Genomic DNA, 14,055 nt, shown 5'->3' on the forward strand with positions numbered 1-14,055 from the left:
TTAGTGAGGTCTTGAAATACTGATTCATTTGTTAGTTCAAAATTGCTAAATTCTTTCCACTGAATTTTTGGCTTGATCTTATAGTTAAGTGGGTAATTCAGAGAAGCTTCCAAAGGCTTAAAACTGGAACAGGCCATGAGAGATGAAGACGGTGTTCATCACTGAGTTTTGTTGCAATTTATTATGCATAAAAGGCTTTTCAGATGAAAAATTAAAATCAAATGGGTTTCCATTGTTACCTATCCATTTCCAGCTGTATGGAAAACTTTGTATTTCAGGACTTTTTGGTATAGCCTCTCACAATACTAGTGAAGCAGAACCAGAACAGTTTAGCTTTGATAAGCGTTCTCATTCTTGAGTTTCTGTTCTGATGCTGAACCTAGGAGCTAATCCAAACCTTATTCCTGCAAACCACTGTTCAGCTTGTATCATTCCAGCAATCTACCATGTGACTTCTTAAAGCTGAATTGACATGCTGCCAAGAGGAAATGAAATACTTTAAAAAGCGAGCATAACCTCTGGGTTCTCTGACCTGAAACTGTCAGAATTTTCCCATAATGCTGGTCTGGAGAGTTACCCTGAAGAGTATCTGCCATTGGTGTGCATTCTCTTGATCAAATCTCAAATGCACCAGAGAGTCTGCAGATAAGGTTAAAATCTAGTTTCAGCCCCTCCTATGTTTTTTTCTTCTTTCCAGAACAGCCAGCCTCTTTAGGGATCCTAAAAGCAGTTTCCTCATGTACTCACTTGTCCAAGATTTTATTTGTCCTTCCACCCATGAGTCCAGTCTAACCAAACTCCTTTCCTAAGTCTGTATCTGTAGTGTTTCATTACAGTAGCTAATCTGTGTAAAAGTGACCTTAAAGCTCCTGTATCCTTCTCTGGAGATGTGGGAAGGGGGCAACCAGTACATGGGTTTCCATGAAGTATATGTGTCTGTAGTATGATACACACATTGCCAGGCACCTGAAGGCCTCAGTCTGACCTTAATGTTATCCAGCCAGAACTTGCTACTGAAGGGGGGATGGGGGTCAGTGCCTTCCCTGCTGGAAGGACGTTGGTGCGAGGTGGCTGTGGAGAGGGCCTTGGTTCATCTTGAGTAGGTTTTGAAAGGACATTGACCTGCTTCATGATTTTTACTAACAAAATCGCTGCTCATCAGGCTGCTTCTCTGCCTGTTCCTTTTTTTTTGGTGAGTTTGTTAGCTTCTCTTGCAGTTGCAGCCAGGGAAGAAGCTACCTGATTTGAGAGAGAGACCTAATGATTTAATGCATCTGAAGGGCCTTTTGTCTAGTTAATCAGTTTTTTCAGGAAATTTGTGAGGGCTCAGGAATCTTGCAGGTCTTCCTTTCTCTGGAAGTCTCTGATTGCATGGGTTAGACTTCCCAGCTAGTGTTTCCACTCCAGCCAGTTCTTGCTTCCTGACTGTCCTTGGGAGCTGCCTAAAGCAATGTGTGTCATGGTGCCAAATACAGACCTCTGTCTCGGGTACTCAGTCATATGTGTACAGAATGGTCAATTCACATTTTGAACCTAGAAAGGAGCTGCAAGATTTTGTAATCTGAATTCAGCAAAATCAGTTTGCCTTGAGCTTTGGCTACATATGCTAGGGGAAAAGGTTGCTATATTTCCTCCTTCTTTTTACATTTCATTAACAAGGAGCTTACTTACCATGGGATAGATGATGATTAATATTCTGCAAGCCTTATATAAGGTTCAGCATAAAATCTCTTGTTTGGAATAAATTTCCTGTTAGTCTTAAGTCAAATGGATCATGAGAAATAAAAGTGTAATGTTCTTTGGCTGTGAGGCAATTTGCAACCTGTTACAGTGAATGACATAAAAGTAGACTGATGGATTAAACTCTGGTTTGGTAACCTTAGAGGTGTGATGTTTTGAGGGTTTTGGGGGGGGGGGATGTCAAAATTTTAGGATGACTTTAATGATCTTTATTCAAAGTACTATGTTACCTCCAGTATTCTGTAGAACACACGTCTCCCTTGACTTCTGGCTTCCGAGAGTATTCCATCTTGTTAGCTTTGTTTCTGGTGCAATGAGTGACCCGATTTAAGGAATTGAGTGCAGATTTTCATATTCATTTTCATATTCAGCATAACAAATGCTGCTGAATCAGGTAATCAGGTTAATCAGGTAATCTGGGAAGTTTGCAGCCATTAGAAGTGTCTTAGGATTGCTACTGCTTTACAGTGCTCAGAATAGCATCTATAAACAACTATGTTAACATTAGTCGGCTGGAAACAATAGGCAAATCCAGTTTCTGTCCATGATTTACTTCCTCCTTTCTATAGGTACCAAAAAGCAATGTCTTTTCTTGAAGACTTAGTGCCCCTCACTTTACAAAGACCACCTCCTGACGGCTGAGTAGGCTTTTGTCATGCTTCAAACTATTTTTAAAAGTTGCAAAGTTTAATACTCCTAAAACAAGAGCACTCAGGTCTTTGTAATGCTTGCAGAAATTTCAGAAGAATGTAAGACAAGAATCCAAAAGTTGTTATACTGAGTAGATAAAGCAATGAAAGTTCAAAGCAACTACTTTTGCTAGTGTTAGTGTTTCATGCAAATACCTGTCCTTCCCCCCCCCAAAAAAACCCCACACTTCAGAACACACCTTGTGCACTTAGTCTACCCAAAGTTTCAAAGTGTTATATAGCTCCATGAGTTGTTTCCAGTTGTTCTTTGCTCAGTCCTAGATGTGAAATGTCTGAATATGGTTTGAAACAGTGGACATTTAATCTCCAAACTAGTATATATATCTTTAACTTTAAAATACAACTAGTGTTAATGTCATCCCAAATTAGCTGCTACTGGTGCCTTACAAAATACAGGCATATATTTATTCTCTTGATTTGAATTTTTAAGTGTCTTAAAAGGCTTCTCTACTGAGAAGGCATCTTTTGCCTTTTAGAGGAAATAGGAAAGCTGGCACTGTTATGTAAATGTAACTATTAAATCAAACTGTGCTGATTCTTCTTGGAAGCATCTTGAGGCAGTACTGGCAGCATCTGTCTGATACAGCTCCCTTGTGAGGAGGTTTAGGACATCAGTGTTTCTGAGAAGAACTAAATTGGAACTTGTAAAGCAGGAGGATGAAGGTGTAGTCATCACAAGACTGAGATAGTCTTCAGGTTCCTGCAGCTTCGCTTCACCTGGAGCGTGTTTTATCTAATTTATGTCCTACTGTAGGCTCCAGTGCAATATAAAGGAAGCCTTCCTTTATTCTAAACAATAATCACCTATGTGCGAGTCACAGGGGAGGATGACCTGAGTTAGGATATGAAATCTGACTTTAGAACTTTCTGAAAGATGAGCTTTGGTCCTTGCTTATTTCCACTCCAGTACAAGAGATACATTAATGTACTTGATGTAATGTAATTGTTGCATCGAGCTTTTTCTGAAGAATTGCCAACATATTACTGCACTGCAGAGGAATGTGATATTTCTAGTATTCTCCTTCAGTGACTAGATTAAATAACTGATGAAAGCCTGTTATTTTGAGGGACCGTTGCTTGTTGTTTTTGTAATAAATGGTTCACTAAATATCCTCTTCTTGTACTTGTTTGCAGTACTCTTGTTCATACATCTTCCTGCCTCTGTCTTCAGAAGCTTTTTATTTATTTCTGTACTGTTCCTTGCTTAGGGAACGGTGCTTTTTTTTGAACACTTATTTAAAACAAACAAACAAACAAACAAAAAACATTATTACTACTTCAGTAACTGCTTAATGTTCCTGTGTCACAACTTAAAGTTTCCTCCTCAAACTGGCCTCTTGAAAAATGCATTCGAGTGCATGAATAATTAATTTAACAGAAGCTTTATAGGAAAGCACTCAGCAGTAGAAGAATTAAGGGAAAAAACAAACACAGGCCACCTGCACACAGGACCTTTATTTGATTTGTTTCTGAAACTGCACATGCTAGAACTTGCACTCGCTGAATGTGTTTTGAGTATGAAGCTGGCTTACAGCAGTGCCCAATACAGATTTTTGCAAAGAAGCCAGGGTGTCTGGAAATATGTTTATGGAACATGCAGTACAAGAATAAATTGAGGCATTTTCACGTGCTTGTCTCTATCCCTCTTGAGTGGAAATTACTGCAAATAAAACAGGATTTTTTTTTCCCTGCACTGTTGAAATAGATGAACTTAGAGCCCAGCACAGTAGGAATCAAGCATGCCATTCATCTTTAAACAATAAAATGCAGTTGATAAGTTACATTTGTTCTGCTAGCTGCCTTTGAATTGCAAAACTTCAGCTTGCTAAGTCATACAAGCTTAACCTGCAGTATTTGTACATTAGCTCTTTTCCTTGTTGTTGTTGTTTTGTTGGGGGTTTTTTTGTACCTAGTTTTGCTGAGAGACTATTTAGAAGAGGAATCTGACTAGTATGGATTAGTTTTCTGGTGTGTTGATCCATCTTAAAAAAAAAAAAAAACCCCAACCAACCAAACAAAAAAAAAACACTTTCAGAAAGCAAGGTGGAAAGTTTTAAAAAAGCTGTCAGATTTGTTCTGTAAAGTTCAGATGTTGCAGAAAATTTTTTTTGTCACACAAATAACTTCAGATTTTTTGTCTGGGCTGCTCTGTTTGAGGTGATACTGCAATGAAACACTTCCAAACAAGTCATATTTAAACGTTCATTGCAATGATTTATGTACAAGAAATTGCAAAATACAGCTGATAATTTTGTCTTAGATTTTTATAGTAGGATTTTAATCTCAGATTTTACAGCAATACAGAATCACAGTTCTGCATAATGCCATACAGTAGTAAAAGTGCCCCTTGTAACAGGTCTAACATAAAGCATGTTTAATGACTTCCTGAAGCTTGTGTGTCATATTCAGTGACTAGTATTATACAGGATACTACTGCATGTTTAGTATATATTGTGGTGTATCATAATTGAGTCGATATAAACTGAGAGGAATAGCATGAACGTGTCTTTCTTACTAGTACTGTTCCTGTTTTTCCGTACTTGATACGGAAGTCTCGAGACAAGCATCTAATCCTGTCGCACCACCTACTGTTGAAACGCAGACACTGGACATGAGCGTTTTCTTTGTCTAAATCTTCATGTAATCCCCTTTTTAATGTCATGCTCACTTGGTCTTGCTGCAAATTGATGGTTTCTTAACCATTGATATTAGAGTGGAGATCCTGGAGCAAAACTAATGCGGAACAAACTGGAATCACTGGCGAAGTGTGTGGTATTTCAACTGTTTCTTGCACAGCTTAAGCATAATTGAAATGTGGTTATAGTGGCAAGAATAAAGGGAAGGGTATCTTATTTAAGGAGAAATTTGATTGTCTCAAGTAAAATGTAAAACACTTTAGGCATGCATATATTTTTTCAAGTAAGATAAACTATGTCAGTCAGACTTGAAAGTGGCAGTAACATCAGTAGTTAAGATGCATTTAAAATACCTAAATATATCTTCCATATCTCTGTCTGTACAAAAATGATAGCCTCTCTTGCACAGTGACTTGGAGCACTATCTAAGTATCACAGCATCTAAAATGTAAGTCAGAGCTGGTAAGAGTTAGCTTAGTGCCAGCACAAAAAGTCTGTGTATACATCACTTCATTTGGGCTATTGTAGCATTAATCTGAGCATGTATTTTTCAGGAATAAACTGGAAGCCTGGTAATAACTAAACTGAAATTTTCTTGCCAAAAGCGTAGTTGCTTTGTTAGTAACACAACAGTAAACTCCTGTCTGAACATAGCACAGCTCCTGTCTCCTATATAGATATTCTTCTCTAGCGATGTTGATTAACTTGGCTTTTGGACACTTGTATGCAACAAGCTCAACTGAAAACAACAATTAAGGCAAAAATGTGTCTGCACCAGTGTGGCCATTCGGAGCGCAGATCCAGGGAGTGCTGTTTAACTAGTTCCTCGGAACTTGTCAGTTTTAGGTATATTATCTGAGCACAGCACAATCTGTTTTTCTTTTGCCCCTTTTGTCCTTAAAAGGATGAAGTTATCTTTTAAAATGGAAAAATAACTCTGTTATAGGGGGAAGACACAAATAAAACAAACTTGCTTGGATTGGCTTTGAGCCAGAGGTGATATTTTTAGGGGATTGCAAGTACAGGTAACGTTAATATGCGCAAGCTGTAGAATTCAGGAAACACTGTGCATGCAAATGTCTGCCTTGAAGGCCAATCTTTCTCGAACTTGCGTTGGTCCTGAGGTCAGTATGCACATATGACTGGATGCTTTAAATCCTCAGGACTGTTTTGCTGTATTTACAGTGTTTTTATCAAGGAAAATCAAGTAGTAGGAGCTGAAGACCTTGACAGTATTGCTTATATTTACCATGAAAATATGAGGTAGGTTAAGCCTTTATATATATGTTTGTATATGTGTAAGTCTTCTAATTGTAGGCATATATGTAGAAGAAGCGATTGCTTAAGCCTTTTTTGAAGTCCTTTTTTTACACACACCCTCCCTTTTTTTTCCCTGACCTTCACCTTCTCCCCTCCACCCCAATTGACAGGTGTAGGAACATCTCCCAGAGAGAAGCTGGCCTCCATGAAAAACTCTGCAGTCTCTTGGGCTAACTCTGGTAAACCGCTACCTAAATCCAAAGTGCCTGTCAAAAGGTCAGCGCTGGAGAGAACCCATAGCGTCTCGTCAGTCAGTAGCACCCAGAGTGAGCGAAGTCTTCTCAGCAGTAATTGTAAGTATTGGTGAGTGTTACGGGTTTTAGCTGATACCCAGCACCAACTCCTTGTTGCACAATCCCTTTGAAGGGAGTTGCTGTCTGACAAAGACCTGCCAGTTCTCATCTTACTTCTTTTATTAGTTCTGGATCTTACTCTTTTTGCTTAACTTGCAACTTTCCCTCTTAAGATATACAATACAAAGGAGTTCAGAGACTTGTCTTTTGATTTGTTGAATAAAAATTTTTGTGCAGCTCCTCTTCCATCCTGAAGCATCACAAAACCAGCAGGTGTTCTTGATCAGAAGCTTCCTTGCAGCATTTGGAGGAAGCGTAATAAGAAATGTGTGAATGCTGTGAATGGATTACTTGTCATAGTATTTGGAGCAGCACACTACAGGTCTTTTATACTAAATGCTCTTGTTGACCTGGATGGTATCTTGGTTTTAGAGTTCTAAGACAATGCATAGCTGAGATTTTTTTTTTTTTTTTTTTTTTTTTTTTTTTTTTTTAAAGTGAGAGTGTGACTTTGAATGGGTAGGCTTTTATCCTCTCTAATGTAACTGTAAGCACTGGTGTGTTACCTGAACCAAATCCATCTTGATTAAGACCAGGGGAGAAAAATAATGCAACTAGCTTTAATACCAAGCTCTACCAAGGGTCTGTAACCCAGCAGTTGTGGGAGTTCTAGGGGGAAAAAATGTGAAGGAAATAACACAACTGACTCTTAGTCAGACATGTCAATCTTCCCAGCTATACTTATTCAAATGAGAACATTCAAATATTCTGTTACTATCACATCATCTGTTTTATTCTAGAGACTGGATAAAGGCATTTCCTTTATGCCAGATGTCTTTGAAATCTGTCTTGGACTGAAAAAGAGAACTGTGTGTTAACATACATGTATAGTTTATGTATGCATGCACATGCATAAATATACAATGAGTGCTCTCATTTCTTTGTTTTCCTTCCTGTAGTGTCCTCATTAAAAATGAAAACCTACCATATTCCTGAAAGGAGTAAGAGGATATGTAATAAAATATGCAGTGATTGATTCTGCTACCCTGACAGCCATGTTGACTTTTGCTGTTCAGTTTTAGAACTGTATCGGGAATTCCTAAGCAGCTGTGTCCTCCCCCCCTACCCCCTCCTTGTAACAAAGGAAAGGGTCATCGCTTCATAACAATGAAATGTACTCTATTCAGATTAAGCATCCAAACTGATGGCTTCTTATTTAGTGTGACTTGCTAGCTGGTTTAATCTGTTTTGTCCACTGCCTTGAAGCTTACCATTTTTTCCACTCTGATTCAGTAAGAGCAAGCATGAAGAATATGAGAGGTTGAACATGGCTGCAGTCTCTCTGGCTTTGGGCTTGCTCTGATCCTTCTTAAATGACTATACCAGGAGGACTCCGTAGCTGCACAGAAACTAATTTTTCTCCTGATATTTTCATCAATTCTACACTAATACCACCGACTGAATCAGGAAGCCACTATGACATTACCTTACTGACATTGCTGATAGTGGGATCTTACAGCTTTTGTATTATTCCTTTGTTAGCCACCTTTACTGGGAAAAGAAGTAGGTTGATCTTTTTTTGTTTTTTGTTTTTAAAATATGTATTTTGTTTTGTTGAAACTGCTAAATGTGTAACATGTTTTGGCTTTTTTTTTTTTTTGCTGAGATGATTTTCTTTGGATAGATTGCTAAACTTAATGAAAATTATTTGAATCTGGTCATAGGTTTTTGTGAGTATCATGAATTTGGGTTACATATGATGGGATACATATTCATATGTTAGTATAAAGGAGTTTTTATGACTTTGAATCAAACTGGAAAGAATTAATAAACTTACCTTTTTAGTCTAATGTTTTCATGTACAGTGCTGTTCTTATTTTTATTGTCTCATTTAGTCTACTAGACAATGATGTCAGGAAAATAAAAGGCAAATCTCTATTTGCAAATAATGCTGAAATGCTTCTGTTAAATTAGTGGGCACACAAAGATCAAAGTGGGTGTCTTACGCTGTGAATGTCATGGAAATTCATGACTAAGACTGTAGTTCTGTGGACAGCATTAAACTGACCAAGTTTAGCTTGTTTCGTTTAAGGAGTTTGCCTTTTGTTGCTATATGAAAGACAGTGTTCCTCTTGCTGTGCCAGCTCAGCCCTTTGTTATGAGATGTACTTAAGGATTGGTAATTTCCTGTGACAGCATTAATCTTTTTTTATCTAATGAGCATTTGAGTTTTATGATTCTTTGCTCTTTAAAAAAAAAAAAAAAAAAAAAATCTCCCTACTATGAGGAATTTGGAAATCATGAAATTAGGAGTGCTGATGTTAAGTAATAAAAGCATATTTTGCATACAGGCTTTAAGTTTGAGCATTGAAAAAAACTGAATTTTTAACAGAAATTGTGAGGAAAATTTCAGCAGTAAGCTGAACATACTGAAATGTTTAAACTCTGCGGTTAAGAGTAAGAATCCAAACTGGTATTGCATTAGAATAATTGTATACAGAGGGAATAGTGTTTCAGAAGCTGATCATAGCAATTGACCTTGAGCTGCATTTCTGTATAGTATTAATACTTCAGTAAAAAATCTTGTGTGAGTGGAGGTTTTTTAACCTTTTAGATCTTGGCTGGAGTGAGATCATTTCATACCTGTCAGTCTTTCATCAGAAGATTGCAGTAGCTACTCTGAATTGTAGAAGAAAACACCTTTGGATCATATAATGACTAAACTTTGCAAGTCTGCCTTTATTTTCTGCACGTTGCCTGACTAGATGACTCCAGAGCTGCTAATGTAACAGAACAGTGCCTAACTAGTCCTGTGCCAGAAGTGTGCTTAGTTGGTGTTACTTCCTTGGCATGCTGCTGATTTGTAAGACAATAGCGTAGCAGTTGGATGCCTGCAGTGATCTCAGAGCAAATATGCTTTATTTGGTAATCTGTGGAAAAAGTTACAAAATGCATAAGGACTGATGCTTTGCTGGAACAAATTAGTTTGAATTATCCGGTATTGGTCATGTCGGACTCCACCAGAATAACTGCATTGCTGATGTACTGTACAAACTGTTTCTCATGTATAGATTTTCTTTGCAAATATTTAGCTTTTTTTGCCTTTAGAAAGTGTCAGGCAAAGCAAATCTGGCCCTCCTGCTGTTGCAGCAGATGTATTGATACATGGTCAAGAAGCATCGTTGTGAAGCAGTTAACTTTATACAGCTTTACGCCTGTACAGTTAAATAGACCCTGAAATCTTAGGGCTATGTGTATTGAACCTTTCAGCATACAATATTTGATATGTAGTTAATGTCACTTTTTTAAAATCAGCCTTACTAAAACACTAATTTGAGGCAAATCTGATGAATGAACAGCTTTTTTTCTCCTATAAACTACTAGTCAAAAAGCAACAGTGCACACTCTTTCAGTGTGACTAGTTCTTGCTTATCTGTGGGAAATGCAATATAAATCTCTTAACTCTTAATGTGTCAATATACATATGTTTCTGGTATTTGAACCAAAGCGTACTCACCCATACTTATTTCAGAAGTCTGTGTGTGTGTGTGTCTCCCTGGAAAACTAAACCAATGCATTGACTTTCCCCAAACTTCTTAGTTTTTCTGTATCTTCAGTTTTTTTCCAAGTATAAATTTTCATTGTGATACTAAACCAAACCTCCTTGGAGTTCCTTTGAAATGGAATAAAAAGTCTTCCATTGCAGCTACCCTATTAGTTGGAAATCTGATGTGTTGACATGAGGTAGCAATTGCTTATTGTCCTGTTTCCCTGATTTGGGTCTGTCTGCTTCTTCGGGGAGGGGGGGGGCAGGGGTTTCTTTTGCTGTGTCCTATCAGCTCCTCTCTGGAGATAAGAGTGGAGGTAAGGTGAGCTCTGCCTTCATTGGAGAGGTCCTGGAAGTGCTGCATAAGGAGGGTGGAAGGAGTTCAGTTTTCTCTGTGGTGTGTTGGTGGCTTAACAGTCAATTCTGTGGTCAGAATGACTTTGTATCTTGATGATACTCTTTTCCTTGGCTTATTCAAACTGAAATGTATTCTGCATTTGCTTTGAACAGCAAGTTCAGATTTCTTGTTATGTATCTTAATATACTTTTACATACATTCTGCTCTTGTGCAAAATTCAAAGCTTTGTCTAGTTCTGAGGTGTTTGCAACCTTCAGACTGTTACGGTTCATCGGTCTGTTTGCATAGAAGATACCACAGGTGTTAACATCTATTCCAGCTTTTGTTTCTTCTAACTTTAGCCTCAAGTAAAACACGCTTGTTGTAGGATTTGATTTTTCCTAGAACTAGATACTGCCTAGAGCAAATTCTTTGACTCTCCTTCTGTGTTGTAGCTACGAGTGCCACAATAATCATCAAGAATGGAGAATGGTCTTCAAAAACAGCTTGTCAGAATGGTATTTCTGGATCTGTCCCTTTAAAAGCAGTGCCAAGACCAAGAATACACTCCTTGAAAACAACTCCAAAAGGTACCTGGGTCTGTTTGTAGCTAGAGTGGAACTGAAGTTGCTCTTGTTACAGTACCTTACCTTTTGCACTTGGTTGCTTTGTGAATCAGTGGTTATTAAACAGCAGTCCAGGAAAATAGTGTGAGGAAGTAAAATCACATCAGTGGTGCTTTGGGTTTAGTAACTATTTCTTTGCACTATGGTATGGACTGATCAAAGAACAACGTGGCTATGATTTGCCTGTAACAGAGTTCAGCCTGATGCATTCTGCTAAATGGCAGGTGTCGTTGCTTGGATTTTATGTTGTACTGGTGTGGGGTGGTTGTGAGTGTTTTATGTGTTTTTTTTGGTTGTTTGTTTTGTTTTTTCTTTTCTTTGGCATAAAGCTTAGGGTGGATGACTGTAGCTGAAGGTGATCTGCAGGGTAGGTGTACCTTGAATTTATCCTCCATGTATGTTTGTCCTCTTCCTCATGCAGACTCTGCATTGTCTTCACTCCTTTCAGGAGGAAAAGGACTTTGGGAATGTGGTATTTGTTTGGAATGGATATTATTAGGTGAAGGCTTTTCTAGATGAATGTCACTGCCCCATTTTCCAAAGGGAAGAATCCAAGAAACAACTTAGCTCTTCATGCTGCTTTCTCTTGATGTTCCCCTTACTGGCTGAAGTGGAAGTAGAGTCTGCTTTAATTTTTTATGGAGATGAGACCATTGTGCTTCACCATCTGGTGCTAAAAGAAACAGTTTAAATATATTCTCTGGCTTTCTGTTTAAACACTACTCTGGTTTCCACTTCTGTTAGTGCCAGAAGAGGCTGCAGTGGGAAATGTTCGCATATTCTGGAGTGGGAGACTTGATGTGGTGGTGTGGGGAATTATTAGGATGGTTATATAGCACAGGAGCAGATTGCCTAGTAGGTCTGTAGCAGTTCCAGTCCTGGAGGTTTCCAAGACTCAGCTAGACAAAGGCATGACCGAATGATTGCATGCTGATGGTGGCCCTGTGCTGAGTGGGGGGCTGGGTAGCTGGCATCCAGAGGTTCCATTCAACCAACATTTCTGTAGCTATGTTGTGTTTGCTGCTAAAGTGAAGTCTTTACTAACACTTCCTTCTGCTTATAAGCTTTCTCTTAGGTTATCTTTTATTTCTTCCACTGTAAGTTCTGGTAAAGCAAACTTAAGTTTAAACATAGCTTCAAATTTTCCAGAAGACTTTTTTCTCTCTTTTTTTTTTTTTTTTTTTTTTTTTTAAAAAACTTCAGGAGACTTGTGCATCTTATGCTTTCTGTAAAGTATGTAAAGTTAGACATGTCTTTAATTGCTGACATAACTGTACTTCTATAAAGCTGATCTAAGCCCTGTATTTCTAGGAGCCAAGGCCAGGTCTGCTTCACTGAACCAGTGCCTGCCAAAATCATCTGGGTCGTTGCACTCAGCAAGGAAAGTCAGTGAGGCTAGAAGCAATCAGCTGTTGGGTAAAGTCAATTTTTTATTTACATTCTTCAGTCCCTTCCCTCTGTGTTGAGAAAGAATAGCTGTGCTCTGTGACTTTGAAGTAAAGGAGATGGTCAGTCATTTCATTTCACTTATAGTTCATGGTATTGGAGAATGACTCAGCAGAAGCACTCATTACTCATTAGTTTTATCTAGGGGTAAAAATGAGGGGTTTTATTGTCCACTATCTGCTTGAAACATACATCCTGTGAGTACTCAAAACACTGGATAATGTCCCCTAAGTAATGTTGTTACCTGCTTTTAAGATTGTATGCTTAAAAGATGAAACCCAGACTTGCTTTCTGAAGTTTCTGTGTTTCAGCAAGATTCTTGTGCAAATTTGTTGCTCAGCTTTGGCTGTTAGGGTAATGTGGGCTTGACTTCCCATTTCTGCCTCAAGTGCTGCTTTTAGTTTTAATTGTCATTTAGAATTAGTAGCTTTTACCAGAGTAAATCAAAATAATAGATCTGAATCCTCAGGCAAGCCCTAAAACACAAAATTTTCTCTTTGGAAACAAAATTCTGGTTGTATGATTGAGGTAAGGGAAAGAAGTGCAGTAATTCTGCGATGCAGATTGTTTCATATTGAAATATCTGCTGTAAGGTCACAGACTATTTGTGAAGAAAAGTCAAATCCAAAAGGTGTTGTAAACAGACCTTTTATAAACTTCTGCACGTAACTTTTTCACTTATACCTAGCAATCCGAAAGAGTGCTTTCATTTAATTCCTCTCATTTAATTCCTATTGTTGTAAATAATACGGGTTTAATGTCAGTTTTCATATGGCTCTGAAACAATACAGTAGGATAAATGAACCTTCTCAATGTTTTCATTTATCTTTAACTTGATTGGCAGCACACTTGAGAATGCTGCTATTTTTATCTGTAAAAAGGAGATTTAAGTAACTGGAGTGTATAGCTGGAAAAAAGTAACAATTGTGTCACTATAGATAATTCTGTTTCCTAATGTCTATAGTCCTATATGAACTGGGTAAAACAGAACAGTGCTACCTGACTCCTGTGATAATGATATTGTAGTGCAAGAAATTGTTTGGCTTAATAGGAATTCACTGTTCATTTTCCAAATAGTTTAACCTCATGTTGTCAAGTATTGCTGTCAAACATGCTGTCAACTATCACATGGAAAAAAACTTAGATCGTGTAGCTTATATGGAAGTTATGTGGAAAGATGCTCAAAAGACTCCCCCCCCACCCCACCACCCCCAGTACTGGCTTGAATATTAATAGAGGTAAATTGCTTTAAGTGTTAACTTCTTTTCACTTTCTTTTCTGAAAATCATAGGTACTCCTGGGAGAAATGGACCCCAAAGCCTATCTTCTTTTGGTTCTGGTGAGTTTTTTGGATGTATTTTTACATATGCCTGTGGTGCAACTTAAAATAGTTATGTACA

General features: G+C 38.0%; 1 protein-coding gene across 7 annotated transcripts in view; it reads left to right on the forward strand.

The window, feature by feature from the left end:
• The window catches only part of MTUS1 (microtubule associated scaffold protein 1), a 124,515-nt gene that overhangs the window by 42,055 nt on the left and 68,405 nt on the right, over positions 1 to 14,055 (forward strand). For all 7 annotated transcript variants that reach the window (XM_064511091.1, XM_064511087.1, XM_064511088.1 and 4 more), the window contains 4 exons: positions 6,517 to 6,699; positions 11,039 to 11,173; positions 12,521 to 12,625; positions 13,947 to 13,994. In XM_064511091.1, coding sequence (XP_064367161.1) covers positions 6,517 to 6,699; positions 11,039 to 11,173; positions 12,521 to 12,625; positions 13,947 to 13,994 — 471 coding nt within the window. The remainder of the gene's footprint in view (positions 1 to 6,516; positions 6,700 to 11,038; positions 11,174 to 12,520; positions 12,626 to 13,946; positions 13,995 to 14,055) is intronic.

The sequence above is a fragment of the Dromaius novaehollandiae genome, chromosome 4 (assembly GCF_036370855.1).
Source record: "Dromaius novaehollandiae isolate bDroNov1 chromosome 4, bDroNov1.hap1, whole genome shotgun sequence".
NCBI lineage: Eukaryota > Metazoa > Chordata > Aves > Casuariiformes > Dromaiidae > Dromaius > Dromaius novaehollandiae.